Raw genomic sequence first — 15,019 nt, 5'->3', positions numbered from 1 at the left:
TTCAAGTTTTAAATCCAATTCAGACTGCAGCCTACAGACAGTTCCCCCAAAACTCAGACATCTACATGCATGAAGTGGCTTTCTAGGGGGTCGTTGTTAACATTGTTGAGGTCCCCTTGGTACTCCCTCACTAGTACTAATTCTGATATGTTTTACTTTTCCGGTATCATACTTCCTCCTACAGAGTTGCGAATCTAGTGCTACGAAACAATCAAATTGATGATGAGGGAGCCAAGCTGATTGGACTGGCTATATCAAACCTGAAGCTGACCAACAAAAATCTGGTTTCTTTAAATCTCAGCTTCAACCATATTGGCAATGACGGGGCAGGGTCAATTGCTGAGGTGAGAAACTAAAGTTTGTAAACAAAAAATATGTATATAAATGGAGGTCTGTATATGCATGAACATGAAATGTGCATTTTCATTGGCGCACACACTTCATCACAAATGTGGTTTTTAATTTGTACTGTTGTGAAGCTTGTGTGAAATTTGACAGCACCTTTAACGTCTGTGGATGGATGAAGATTCGTCTCCTGAAGCGCTTGAGGCAACTACTCCTGGGTACTGTCTACTTTGCCTAGACAGACATAAACAAAGAGGGGGGGGTTAGCCCTCATTTATAAACCTGAGCTAGAGTGCACCATAGTGAAGGCCACATTACTTAATAGCGAAAGTGGTCTATTCACTATTAAAATAGGGCCGAGAAATGTCATCCATGGGCTGTTGGTGTACCGGCCGCCTGGGGCGGCTGGACAGTTTGGCAACCAGCTTCTAGATTACATTAACCAGCCGGCACTCCGATACAAAAAATTCATTACCTTAGGCGATCTAAATCTCCATTTTGATGACACGGAGTGCAGGGAGGCACAGGATGTGGCTGCTGCATTGACATCTTTTGGCCTCAATCTTAAATCCACTGCCCCATCTCACCAACTTGGCCACCTCCTGGACCCCATCTTTGCGAACTGGGAGGGCATTAAAGTCTCCACTCCTGTTAGAATAATTTGGTCAGATCATTTTATCATCCCGTTCACAGTAGAAAAAACCTTTCTAGAAAACAAACTTTTTAAACCCCCTCCCCTGAAACGGAGAAAATGGAAGAATTTTAACCAAGAAGCTTTTAGATGTGCACTTCAAAAAAATCCCCCTCCCCAAAGCAACTCTCTGGAAGAGGCTTGGAATAGATATGAAAAATGGGTGACCACTGCACTCGACGAGATAGCTCCGTGGACATCCAAGCCCCCTGCTAGGCAATCTAAAACCGCCCCCTGGTTCTCGGAAAAACTTAAACATGCCAGAACCAGATGTAAAAACTTAGAGCGGAGGTGGAGAAAACAGTACACCCCTGAGGACAAACTGCATTACAAAAGGGAACTTAACAAATATCAGAAATTGTTGAGAGTAGAAAAAAGCTGCCACCTCAAAAACAGAATTGACTCAGCTAACAACCCTACCAGAGAACTTTTTACTATCTATAGAGAGCTTACGGTCCCCACCAGACTGGATGCCCAAGATACCTATTTGAAAGAACTGTGCGATTCTATTGCCGACTTTTTTATAGGCAAGATCGATAAGATCCATGCCACCTTTACGGTGGATGAGATCCACCCGTATAATCATGCAGAAGCCAAAAACATCCACACGGGGAACTCTTGTCTCTCTTGTTTTGTCACACCTGAGAGGCAAGATTTAGTAAGCATCGCCAACAGCATTCAATCTGGCTCACCCTGCGATGTCTGCCCGCCGGCTTGCTATAAAGGAGTTTTGGAGACCGCAATATTAGAGCAGATCAGTCTTATTGAGTCGCTCTCCTTCCAAGAATGTCAGGTACTGGATGCGTGGAAAACTGCTCAGGTAATCCCCCTTAAAAAGAAACCCAACATTCACATCTCCCAGTTCCACAACCTTCGCCCTATCTCCCTCCTCCCCTTCTGCGCTAAAATCGTAGAAAAGGTGGTGAACAAGCAGCTCATGAATTACTTGGAGGAACACTCTCTCTTGCATCTCACTCAATCGGGCTTCAGAGCAGGACACTCCACAGAATCAGCCCTACTTTTTTCCACCAAGGGCCTAAGGAGCATAGTGGATGATGGAGAGACATCAGCGTTGGTTTTACTAGATCTTAGTGCAGCTTTTGACACCGTGCTGCACTCAACGCTGCTGTCCCGACTGTCTGACATGGGAGTGAAAGGACGGGCTCTAGCCTGGATAGAGTCTTTCTTGACCAACAGGAGCTTCCAGATGCACTGCCCCCCCTTTAAATCCTCTCGCGGAAACGTAAGCCATGGGGTTCCACAGGCTCGAGTCTGAGCCCTACTTTGTTCTTGTTCAATATCTATATGGCACCCCTGGCCCGAATAGTTGAGACATTTGGGGTGGGCATTGTCAGTTACGCCGATGACACACAACTGATGTTTAAGCTCACGCCCGACCACAGAGAAGACGCCACCAACTTCTCGAACTGTCTTTCATCGGTAGCAGCTTGGATGAACCGCAACTGTCTACGCCTTAATGGCGACAAAACCGAGTTGCTGGTAGTAGGGAAATCAGCTTCAGCATGGTCGCACATGTGGTGGCCTATGGAACTAGGCAGCCCACCTTGTCCTGTGGAGTCGGTGCGTAATTTGGGCATAACCCTGGACTCTGATCTCTCCTATAAATCCCATGTCAGCAAAGTAACAGCCAGGTGCTTCAGTATACTGAAAGCTCTCCGTAAGGTTTTAGATCTCCTACCCATCGACTCTAGAAAGACCATAGTCCATGCCCTGGTTACCCCCCTCCTTGATTACGGTAATGCCCTGCTTTTAGGTTTGAGCCAAAAAGGACTTCACCAACTCCAGTGTGCTCAGAATGCCGCAGCTCGCCTTGTACTCAAACTACCCCGTAGAGCATCAGGGAAATCCGCTTTGTCCAAACTTCACTGGCTCCCCATAAAGGAGCGGATTAAATTTAAGTCCCTCTGCTTCGCACATCGAATCGGTCAGGGCATAGGTCTGGACTATCTTCTAAATCTTCTCACGATACATCGCCCCATTAGAGACCTGAGATCAGCCGGTACGATGATGTTTAAACTTCCCAAAATCACCAGAGCTAGGATGGGCGGACGTTCGTTCAGATTTCTAGCTGCCAAGTGCTGGAACGAACTTCCGCTCGGTCTCCGGATGGAGGCCTCTGAAAATAGGTTCCGGAGAAAACTTAAAACTTTTCTCTTTCCCCAGGCTTAACCTTTGTTCCTTTTTTGTTCCCTTCTGATCCACCCCCGTCCCTTCCTCTAAGTTATTTTGCAGTATTCAGCGCGGGGACACACTGTTTTTGGGTAACCAGGCGCTTTATAAATGGTTTTATTAAAATTATTATTATTATTTTCCAGGAGTGAAGTTCCCCTGCAGACACTTTCTCTCAGAATGACAAGATAGAATCAGACGATGTGTTTTGGTGTATTCTGTGCAATATTATAGTCCCAAATCAATAAGCAATTGATCGTGAATCCCTACGTAAACTAAAAAAGTAAGCCTCAATTGAGACAAACCCCCCACCCCACTTTCACTGGAAAAGTAAAGTAAATTTGAGCTAGAGTCATGAAGTAGACACAGTAAAGCCAACATCTCATATATCTATAATGGGAGATAGTATTTTATTTTTTAGTTTTTTCATTTGTAGGTTTTTTTGTGCCATAGCTGCTCTTTAGCTGCCCTAGGGATGCAAGTCAAGGGAGGGTGGGATACAAGCGAACAGTGCTACCTTGAAGGCCTGTGTCGTCTTTGACTGTTATGTGTATGAGGAATTAAAAAGGCATCGAAAGAGAAAAGAAACAAGTATTTGCAATGCAATAGGTCTCGCATTAGGAAAGTTGAGGTATTGGTATTGTAAATGACAATTTTTTTATTGATGTGTTGGTTTTGAAAATAGCGAAATTAATAGCTTTGTCATTTACAATGCCAATAGTTTTACCTTTTGCAAACGTGACACCTATAGCATTTGTAATGCAATATGTGTTGTATTTACATGACTTAGATGTATAAATATTACAAATAACAATGGCTTTTATTTTTTTAAATAATTAATACAGAGTGAAAGTGACTGCGTGTGCATTGTCAATACGGCATTGTGTTCAACAAACTGCATGTGCATTGTCATAAAAACCCCGGGATTGAACCGGCTGCACCTCGATTGTCAAGATGACACAGGGTGGAAGAAACCAACTGCACGTGCATTGTTAGTATAGCACTGGGATGGAACTGATTGCACGTGGATTGTCAGGATGGCACAGGGTGGAAGAAACTGCAGGTGCATTGTCAGTATGGCACAGAGTGAAACTCACCGGGGGTGCAACTGACTGCACGAACATTGTCAGGATGGAACCAACTGCACGTGTATGATCAGTATGGCTCGGAGTGAAACTGGCTGCATGTACATTGTCAGGATGGCACAGAGTGGGACCAACTGCACGTGGAGCATCAAGATGGCACGGGGGGGGGGCAATTGCCGGCACATATGTTGTCATGCTAGCAGCGTGGTGCAATTGCCTGTACGTATGTTCTCAGGCTGGCAGCATGGTGCAATTGACGGCAAATATACAGACAGTATGGCAATAGGATGCAATTGGCTGTAACTGCATTGGCGAGCAACAGACTGCACATGTACTACCAGGATAGTAACAAGATGCACTTGGCAGCACGCATATTGTCAGGGGCATGATTTTGGCGAATCTAAGACCTGGGGTAAAGAAAATAAATAAAAACAGGGTCTACCGATGGAATCATAAGTGGAGCACCACAAAAGAAAGAATAGAAATGATCCCATCCATGCTCATTGAATAATACTCCTGTTGCAATAAAGACAATGAGTGGTTGTGCAAATCGCGCTAGTCACGTAACTTGAAAGGTGACCCTGTGTTGGAGTGACTTAACATAAAAATCAAAATGAAAGACTTCAAGCTGATGAATTAGTACTACTAAAAAAAGAAAGAGTAAAACTGTAGAATTCCGAAAGTGCCATTAACGTCCAGTGCAACGCGTAGTAGCGAAACATTATTAGTCCTTTAAACTCCCGTGATGTGCAGCTAAGCTCTTAGCTAAAACGCCATCCAAAGGGCAAAACTATTAATCTATAGAACGCCTGTGGGCGGGGGAGAAAGGAGGAAGGAGGGGTGATTGAAAGCAAAGGTTTCGAGAAGGGCTGGAGGAAAAGGGAGGGTGGAATGTGAGCAGCAGGGGGGAGTGCAAACAGAGGAGCCTCATTACAGCTGGTGGGGGGAGGCGGGGGAGCAAAGAGCGCGCTGGCGAAGCATCACGCTTCAAGAGCCAGGCTTACTTGCAAGTTGGATGGGGGTGGGGGGGTGGTATTCGTGTCCTTGGACAGCTAAAAAAATAAAGAGTAAAACTGTAGAATTCCGAAAGTGCCATTAACATCCAGTGCAACGCGTAGTAGCAAAACATTATTAGTCCTTTAAACGCCTGTGATGTGCAGCTAAGCTCTTAGCTAAAACGCCATCCGAAGGGCAAAACTATTAATCTATAGAAGGCCTGTGGGTGGGGGAGAAAGGAGGGGTGATTGAAAGCAAAGGTTTCGAGAAGGGCTGGAGGAAAAGGGAGGGTGGAATGTGAGCAGCAGGGGGGAGTGCAAACAGAGGAGCCTCATTACAGCTGGTAGGGGGCGGGGGAGCAAAGAGCTCGCTGGCGAAGCGTCGAGCTTCCAGAGCCAGGCTTACTTGCAAGTCGGATGGGGGTGGGGGGGGAGGGTGGTATTCGTATCCTTGGACAGCAGTACCAGTGCCTGCCAACAGAATCGTAGCCTCGTGGCTGAGTTGCACATTGTGGCTGCACATTGTGGCTGCTGCTGTTTCCACTGTTCATACTGAGCTATTTTTGTTCGCATCTGTTTTGAGTTACATGCTTTGCTGCATGCAGTATGTAATCCCATGTCTTTTGCCTGGTGGTGCGCCAACACTTTCAGTGCACGCAGTAACGTGTCCAGACATGTGTGGAAAGTACCCTTCTGAGTTCCACCCCAGATCTGTAAACTGCGTGTTTGAGGAAATTGGGGTGTATCAAAGCCATATGTCACCTGCATCAGCTGGCTGCAGTTGCAGCTGCCCTACAACTGTGGCGTTTGATTTTGGTGTCTCTTGAACGCGTCTGAATGAGCGTGTGTTGTCCAGAGCTTTCCCTTTGTACTTATGTTTGTCTGTGTGTTTTACTAGACGTCTTTGCAAATACACCTGGCAATTTGCAGGCAATTGTGTATTTCTGCGAGGAGCTGCGATTTCCGCCAGATGTTTCAATGGCCTACAGCAAAGTGGAGCGATGGGGGTAGGTGGCAGCACCCTGCTGGAAGTATGTGTGTGTCACGGGGCTACGTCCTGTCAAGCAATAATTTATTCACAGGATTACCCTTTCTAACAACTTGCGCTGCTAACAAAGCTTTTAACTTGAGGTTTTCCATTATTACGTCTGACACCCGCTTCCGCTGTCCTCGTGGTTGACTGCACGTTTCAGTATTTACATAGTTTGCGCAAAATGCCTTCTGAAGTTTACAGTGGAAGTAATTTTGTACAAAATAAGCAGAATGCCCCGCTCTCGCATGCCATCCTTCTAAATCCTGTCACTAACAGACAACTGTCAATCAAAAAGTGGAAGGAAAGTGATTGTTAATTAAACCAATGCAAACACTGTCAGAAAGTTACGGTAAACAACAACAGTGCAAAAGACCATGCAAGGAGGCAAATTGCAAACAGTGGCTAAACTTGCCCTCCACTTTCGTCCCATCTGGATTTGGACTTCAGTGTAATCCCTTCTCCCTACATAGTGAGTAAACTGAATGGCGGGTTGGGGGCAGGCGTTAAGGACCGGTGTGCAAATTCCCAATTAGACTCTGATTTTGAAGTTCATTTTCTAACAGGGCTCGCAGGATGGTTTTAGTGAGGAAACGTAGCAGATGGCCAGGGTGTCCCAGGAGACGGTAGATGTTCACAGAGATATACTTTAAGCACACTGCAGACAATATAAGTAAAAGCCAGTGCGCACTGACAGATACATTAAAACAGACACAGTGACTCACAGCGATACACACGGACACCAAGACTGGAGAAGCATGGCTACTGATGAGATTGCTTAAGGGAGGTCTTTAATTAAAGTCGCTGTCACTTGGGTTTGCTCTGCCTGTGATGCACACACACCTTTTGTTACACACGAGGCGCAGCTCTACCAAGAGTGGAGGGTGAGGAGAACTTTGTGTAATACAGCTGTAGCAGCGCCACATTAGCATGTACATGTGTGCTGGGAACCCCAAAGCTGTGTGTGTGCTTGAAGGGTGGGAGGAGGGCTCCTAACGTCAAGCGGAAAGAGGGAAAGACCAAATCAAAAAGAAACAGCAACGGAAGGGAAATGTTGCATTCGTACTATTTGTACTTGCAACAGTTATAAATATTTTTAGATATGATCCCTGATGCCCCTTGGCGATGTCTGTGCTGTAGGAGATTAGAGCCCACATCCGTCGGTAAGCAACCCAGTGGGCAACTGTGCACCGTGAATGTGATCTGAGGCAGAGTGGGTGCCCGGTCCTCTTGCTGCCTAACTTGATTCACTCGGAAAAGGTGGGGGAAGGGAACCAATGCATTTTTGCTCGAAAGGTGGGAGGGTGAAAGTAACAAATAAAACAAAGGACTGCGTTTGTCCTTGGAGTGTCGGAGGAGGGCTCCTAACGTAAAGCAGAAAGAGGGAAAGCCTAAATTAATAAAAAGAAGCAGCGATGGAAGGGAAATGCTGAGCTCCTAACGTCAAGCGGAAAGAGGGAAAGACCAAATTAAAAAGAAACAGCGACAGAAGGGAAATGTTGCATTCATACTATTTGTACTTGCAACAGTTATAAATGTTTTTAAATACGCTCCCTGATGCCCCTTGACGATGTCTGTGCTGTAGGAGATTAGAGCCCACATCCGTCGGTAAGCAACCCAGTGGGCAACTGAGCACCGTGAATGTGATCTGAGGCCGAGTGGGTGCCCGGGCCTCTTGCTGCCTAACTTGATGCACTCGGAAAAGGTGAGGGAAGGGAACCAATGCATTTGTGCTCGAAAGGTGGGAGGGTGAAAGCAAAAAATAAAACAAATGACTGCGTTTGTTCTTGGAGTGTCGGAGGAGGGCTCCTAACGTAAAGCAGAAAGAGGGAAAGCCAAAATTAATAAAAAAGAAGCAGCGATGGAAGGGAAATGCTGCGTACTATATTCACTTGCAACAATTATTCCTCCCCAAAAAACAAGCGCTGGTGTGAAAGCCTACAAAAAGATGCCGGCCCAGAGCAAATCTAAAGAAAAGAAACCAGGAGCAATGACGTGCGCTGCTGAATGTAAACAAGCGCTCGTGTGAAAGCCTACAAAAAGATGCCGGCCCAGAGCAAGTCTAAAGAAACAAAACCAGGAGCAATGACGTGCGCTGCTGAATGTATACAAGCAAAATCGGCCGCAAAATGAAACAAGCACGCGTTGGAGAAGCCTCACGGTTTATTCAAGAGCCTGGTGGGGGGGGTATGCGAGCAAGTGGGAGGGAACGGGCCAAGCGCGCGCTGGAGAAGACAGGGTGAAGAGCCAATGAAAGCTCTTGAAAAAAATGCCCACGGGGAGAATGCGAGTGATTGTGTTCACATGAACTGTACTAAATCCGAAATGGTTCAAGAGCTTGTTTTGCCCACTATACTCTTGTCTATTTATCCCTGCGGAATAGAATAGTCGAGACCTAAAAAGTGTCAAAAGTCTGACTTGAGTGCTTTTGCGGGTGGAGGGAACGGTTGGTACTAAGCATCTGACTGACCTTTCAAAAGTCTGGTTGGGGGAGGGATTGAGGTTCTGAGGACCACGAACGGATGCACGCCTACAACAAGCAGCACAAGAGAGGTGAGTATTGCTTTAGTACCATGTGCAAGGATTTCTATACGGAGTGGGGGTTTGCTGTGGGGGTAGGAGAGATGGTCGAATGCTCACTTCGAGCTGGATTGTATTTACCAACATCCAGACGGTATTGTGTTATGGGTGAACCTGGCACTTAACCAGAGGTCTCGCCTGAGAATACTCTTGTGGGTGAGATCTCAGTTTCTTACAAGAGTTTTCAGCGTAATGTGTTCATGGTCAGCTGGTCAGGACATGGAAGTGGGCAAGGGGGGCCTCTGAAATTCGTCCCACTCTCGATAGCTGTGTAGACACAGCCAAATCTCAATTGGAAGGCGGGTAAGCTGATGCTCTTGATCAGATTGCACCGCTGGCAGATCATACTATTAGAAGAACTAAAGCCTTGGCGGATTGGCTTAGCGACAAATTACTTGTCCTGAAAAAGAACTGCAAACACCTCGAGATCGTCTGACGCTGACATTTCTATCGGTTGGCCTTGAATGCATATCATAGGCATATCAGTGTCAAGTTTTATGCTGGTAAAATCGAGGTGGCTAAAAATCCTACTTATCAATTGAGAAACCTTTATCCTCCCTGGATCGAGTCTCTGCGTCCACCCCACCTTTGGAGGAACGCTGCAATTCCCTAGCCCAGTTTTACTTTAATAAAGTCGCTTTCTTCTAATCCGCCTTTCTTAGGCGTCTAGGGATGCTCCGTGTCTTAATTTGTGGTTTAAACCTTTTGCTGATAGTTCGGGGCCATCATCTTTAAATCTATTGAATCTGAGGAACTGTCCCCCCTGGTGGCAGCTGTCAAGTTGGGCTCCCCTTCTGACCCTGTATCTCTTGAGATTCTGGAACGAGGTGTGACAGCCATACTACCGGTACTCTGCGCCCTACTGAACAGCTCCTTGAAAACGGGCCAGGTTCCGCAGCGGTGGAAACATGGTACTGTGTTCCCACAACTATAAAAACCTCTTTTAGATCCAACTAAGCCTGAACATTTCAGGCCTCTCTCACTGCATCCCTTTTTTTCTAAGGTGGCAGAGAAATATGTAAATCCACAGCTCTCAATATTGATTGAGACAAAGGAGCTTCGCCATAGGAGACAGTCGGGCCTTCGCCCCCTTATAGCACAGAGTCTGCCTTGCTGCTTGTGTTGTGACTCTATCTAGGACCCTAATTAGATATCCCTGATTCATGCCCTTATGTGGTTATAATAAAACATATCCTTATAAAGGCATAGGAATCATGTCCATATTTAGTAATAGCCAATGCAGTCCAAATACGGCAAGGCTACTCCCATAGACTACTAGAAAGTACAACGCGTTCTTTAAACAAACCAAGCCTTCAGCAGCCCGGGAAATCCCCCTGCTTTCGTTTTGATTTGAACAAGAACTCCTGGAGTCCAGAAAGAACTGTTAGTTCTTAGTGACGTCTTATGTCCAACCTTACGTCAAACCCGGCACCTTCCAGGTATAAATATACCAACGTTGCCTTAAGCAAACACACAGTGGTTTGGAACAGAGCGGCTATCTACTTGCCTGACGCCCAGCTGATGCGAGTGCCGAAGGAAGCCGACCCTCCCATTTGACGCACTGAGAGAGACGCTGTCTTTTCTCCAGACGAGAAATTCCAGCTCCGGTGTTTCCAGTCACCCTTGCGGGTTGCTGGGAGATCGAGTCCTGAGAGAGAGATACAAGACCTCCTTCATTCTAGAACCAAGGTACGGAGCTGATTAAAACCTTAAGAGAATTCTTGATTCAGATTCTTGGCAAAAACCAACTTAACTTAAGCTGCAACTTACTTACTCCTTCCCACGTATTAGGCTTAGGTCAGGTACACCGGGGTAGGCGTATCTTAGAAGCACCAGTTGAGTATGTTTAGTCAATGGTTTTATGTATGTATATATTTTATCCGTTTTAAAGTATCATATGGCTCAGAAACCATATAAATGCTTTTACAGTATTATTTCATAATACTCCTTTTACTATACACACTTTACTTTATGATAAGTATTGCAATTGTGGCAATTCATTTCTCTTGCATGAGAAAGAAGACTGCTCAATAAATAACACCTTTTATTGAAAACGCCCGTCTCTCTATTTTTCTGCACTCCTGGTGAAATTAAGCATGCACGATTGACTGAGTGAAATAGTTGTCTATTGTTTTCACACGACTCTAGAGATATACTCTTTATTCTGAGGGAGCAAAGTTGTCATGTTTATGCTGTTGTCAGAAACTAATCCCTTCTTGTCTAATCAGGAAAGTTAACTCCTTCCTGAACATTGGAGAAAGTTTCTAGTGACCTCTGAGCTAGCTGGCAAACCTAATTAAGTCTAACATAGTCAGTAGAGACCTAGATGACCTCAGTCCTACATCTAAACTGCTGTTTATGTTATTCCAATGCGCTGAGCCTATTGGGAATATAGGAACTACACTACATGGCGCCCAACGTTTGGTAAGGCGATAATCTAACGCAAGACATTAGAGTAACTCAGTCGTGCTTTTTCACACAGACCCCTTTTTCCCGTAAAAACTCCAATAGACGTCTGGAGTGGGTAAAAGGTTAATATCCGCCGGAACTTAGTAGGAAGAGATTCCTATGTATTAGTTTTTGGTTTAGTCAATGTTGAAGGATACAGTGTTCCAAAATATTGTGCACCTAATCTTTGTTTCCTTGAAACTTGCTCTGCAACAAAAACTTTCTGTCAGTAAAATGGGAGAAAGTGACGACGAAAGGGAGAGACCTAGAATAGCAGCTCAACTTCTAGCGGATAACACAAGTCTCCAAAATGAAGACCCGAATGCTATAATCATTCCGGTAAATGTAAGAAAAACTATAACTATTAAACGTATAGAAAATGGACTATCATCGAGAGGTGGTACAGTCATATTTATGGTAGAGGCCCATGAATATCGGCAGACAGAGGTATTCTATTCCTGGATACATTTTCCAGCAGCACATGCTGTGACACACGAATTCCACTATTACAAAATAGAGGAATCTCCAGAGGAATACGCTCTTTTCGAGGACGTTGAAATTCCACTAACATACCAAGAGCACCTGCTCTGGTTTAATGGCGCCCTAAAACATCAAAATCACATCACCAGGCTCGGTCCACTAGGTAGACCAGGAGCCACATGGCCGGTTCTAGCCAGCTACACACCATATCCCGACATTGAAAAAATGTCAGACCGGGAACTTTTAGCTCATCTAAAACAACTAATTAAAATACATAGACAATTGGTTCAATATGTCATGCGGACTTCAACAGTCCAACCAGCAATAAACATTCCACAGCACACCCCTCACCAGGGGAATACAAATAAAATCACACCACAGAATATACAATCAGCTATTGGCAAAATACCCGCAAAACGGGAACAAATTCCATTCTAGTTAGCTCAAAAAATCACTCAAATAGAGGCAGTATTTCCTGATACTACACCTCATGAGAAACACAGAATTCTGACTATCTGCCTTCCAATGGGGATCGCACCACATGTGGAGGACTGTGACACTTGAGGCACAGTCTTTGCTTCAATTTACACAAAAACACATGGTGTTCCGTCCATTGCGGTTATACCAGACGTACTAAGACAGATTCAAAATGAAGACGGTCCAGAACCTGCTTTAACTCTAGATATGAAATTACTGAAAGACTTCAAGCAGGTCTCGGCTATATTATTAGCCAACATAAAAGGAGAAGCAGCAACTGTGGCGATCCGGCAGAAATTGAAAGAGACAGATATAGCAGAACAACCTTTTGAACTTGCCAGAATCATAGAAAAATCCTATGAAGAACTAGGTAGAGATAGTTTGGGTGGGAAACCACTAAAACCACAACTAATTGAAAATCCTGAATTTTTTTTAATTAAAAATAATCTGAATACTCTAAAAAAGAGTTGGGAGGGTAATAAACAATCCACTCCCAGAGAAAAACGTTTTCAGTCCAGAGGAAGGTCTCCTCAGCGGAGAGATAGATCTCCAGAAAGAGGAAGCAAGGCTCCCCACAGGGAGCCCTCTGAAAAAAGATACAACCTTAGAAATAGGGATAAATTGAGAAAACCTGACAGATATCAAGATATTGATACACGTCCCTCTCGATCTTTTCAGAATTCCTCACAGAAATCGGAAAGAAGAGGACGGTCAGAACACAAAGAAGAGCACGTCAAGTCCAAAGACAAGGAACCTGCTCATCAAAGTAAAAAATTACAATTTCCAAAGAAGAAGGTAGCTAGTATTAAAATAAAACATGTCGAGGATTCTGAGGACACAACTGAAAAACGGAGAGTGGGCCCAGACAATGCTAGACAGCGCAGCAGAAGTAACCATAGCTCGCAAGATCCTGATGAATCGTCTGGAGACAGTGGACACGAATTAATACATTCAGGTGGAAATGCAGACACCAGAGTTGGCAAACCCCATAAATTATACAAAATAACATTGCGTATAGAGGGGGACAAAACTAGGAAAATAAAGGGTCTCTTTTGGGATAACCTTTCGAAAGGCTATGCCATCCTGTTAGCTGAAAAAGACTGGCCACCAGAGTTTGTCAGGGAGTGCCCTCATGGCAAAGAAATGATTATGCCTGCCTTCTCAAATCATATTCCAATTCATAAAAATACACATTTGCTAGAAAATGGGCAGTGGCCCAGGCTCCTGCATTATATAAAAATCATGTAGGATGGGATGAGGATTCTCCTCCCCACAAAATCCTGTTAAAAAATCAACCTACTGCACAAAGGCAGTATCCTGTTAAGCAAGAAGCTAAAAAGCAAGTCAGGGAGATCTTAAATCAACTTGAATATCAGGGGGTGATTGAAACATGCACCTCACAAATGAACAATCCTTTGTTTCCTGTCTCCAAGCCAGACGATTCATATCGTCTAGTTTTGGGCTACAGACACTTAAACTCCTGTTGCAAAACATTTGCAGTACAAAGCTCACACAGTGCAGCACTAATGAATAACATCGTGCGCAAAAAATATAAAACAACATTAGATATCTCAAATGGCTTCTTTTGTCAAAACATTGCACCTGAAAGCAGGTATTTGACCGCTTTCTCAACAATGGGGTCGCAAAAACAATTCTGTCGACTCCCACAGGGATTAAAGAATAGCCCAGGATTATTCTCAGCAAGGGTAACAGAGTTACTACAAATGTATGATGATGAGGCATTATCTTATGTCGATGACATCTATCTAACAGATGATGACCTGGAGACACACTTGAAAAGAGTGAACACCATAATACTTGGGTTCGCAGCTAAAGGGTACAAATTCAACTTTAAAAATTCACAAATTGCTCACCTAACTGTCCTGTTTTTAGGATATGAATTATCAAGTGAAGGCAAAAGCCTAGCAGACAACTTCTTAGAGAAGTGTGCTGTACTCCAAGCACCAAAAACGCTGAAGAACTTACAATCAATACTAGGTTTCCTGAATTTCGGAAGAACATACATTCTAAATTATGCAGAGAGGGTTAAACCTCTCTACGAATTAATAAAACTTGATGTCAAACAAATCAATTGGACTCATAAACACACAGAAATTTTAAGATCATTACAAACAGACATGTTAACTAAAACAAAACTGCAAACACGCGCAAAAGAACGCAACCTTGTAATCCGAGTCATCCCAGGAAGATGCGGATTCACGTACCTGACCTCTAATGAGGGAGAAACGGTACCAATAGCTTATAAATCACACTTGTACACACAAGCTGAAATGAAATTCAGTTCTACTGAAAAAATTCTAACAGCGGTTCAAACTGCTGTAGCAAAAGAAAGAGCCCTAGCCCAAAGCAAGAGCATATCTGTTTTAACAGCAGTATCAGCCCTTGAGGCAGTAACAAGACCAAGCAATACAAATGCTGTGGCATTAGATCCAAAATTGATACAATGGGAAAATTCTCTTGCTGCAGAAGACGTGAAACACGCTTTTGACCCGAAAATGAAAAAACTAGAAAATCTAGAATACGAACATGAATATCCTCTGCCAATCGAAATTCTGCCTCTAGAACAGTACACCTGTGTAATCTACATGGACAGATTTGCACAACACTACGTTGTGGATAAAAAATCTTACAATGCAGCATGCGCGATTGTGAAAGGTCGCTGGCGCTTAGGTAAATT

At 44.3% G+C, this 15,019-nt stretch overlaps 1 protein-coding gene across 6 annotated transcripts in view; it reads left to right on the top strand.

The window, feature by feature from the left end:
• The window catches only part of LRRC71 (leucine rich repeat containing 71), a 566,767-nt gene that overhangs the window by 293,986 nt on the left and 257,762 nt on the right, over positions 1-15,019 (top strand). For all 6 annotated transcript variants that reach the window (XM_078669037.1, XM_078669036.1, XM_078669039.1 and 3 more), the window contains one exon: positions 185-344. In XM_078669037.1, the coding sequence (XP_078525163.1) occupies positions 185-344 (160 nt within the window). The remainder of the gene's footprint in view (positions 1-184; positions 345-15,019) is intronic.

Source organism: Lissotriton helveticus, chromosome 12 (genome assembly GCF_964261635.1).
Source record: "Lissotriton helveticus chromosome 12, aLisHel1.1, whole genome shotgun sequence".
Taxonomy (NCBI): domain Eukaryota; kingdom Metazoa; phylum Chordata; class Amphibia; order Caudata; family Salamandridae; genus Lissotriton; species Lissotriton helveticus.
Note: the sequence above shows the minus strand (reverse complement) of the source record. Positions and strands in the feature narration are given on the sequence as shown.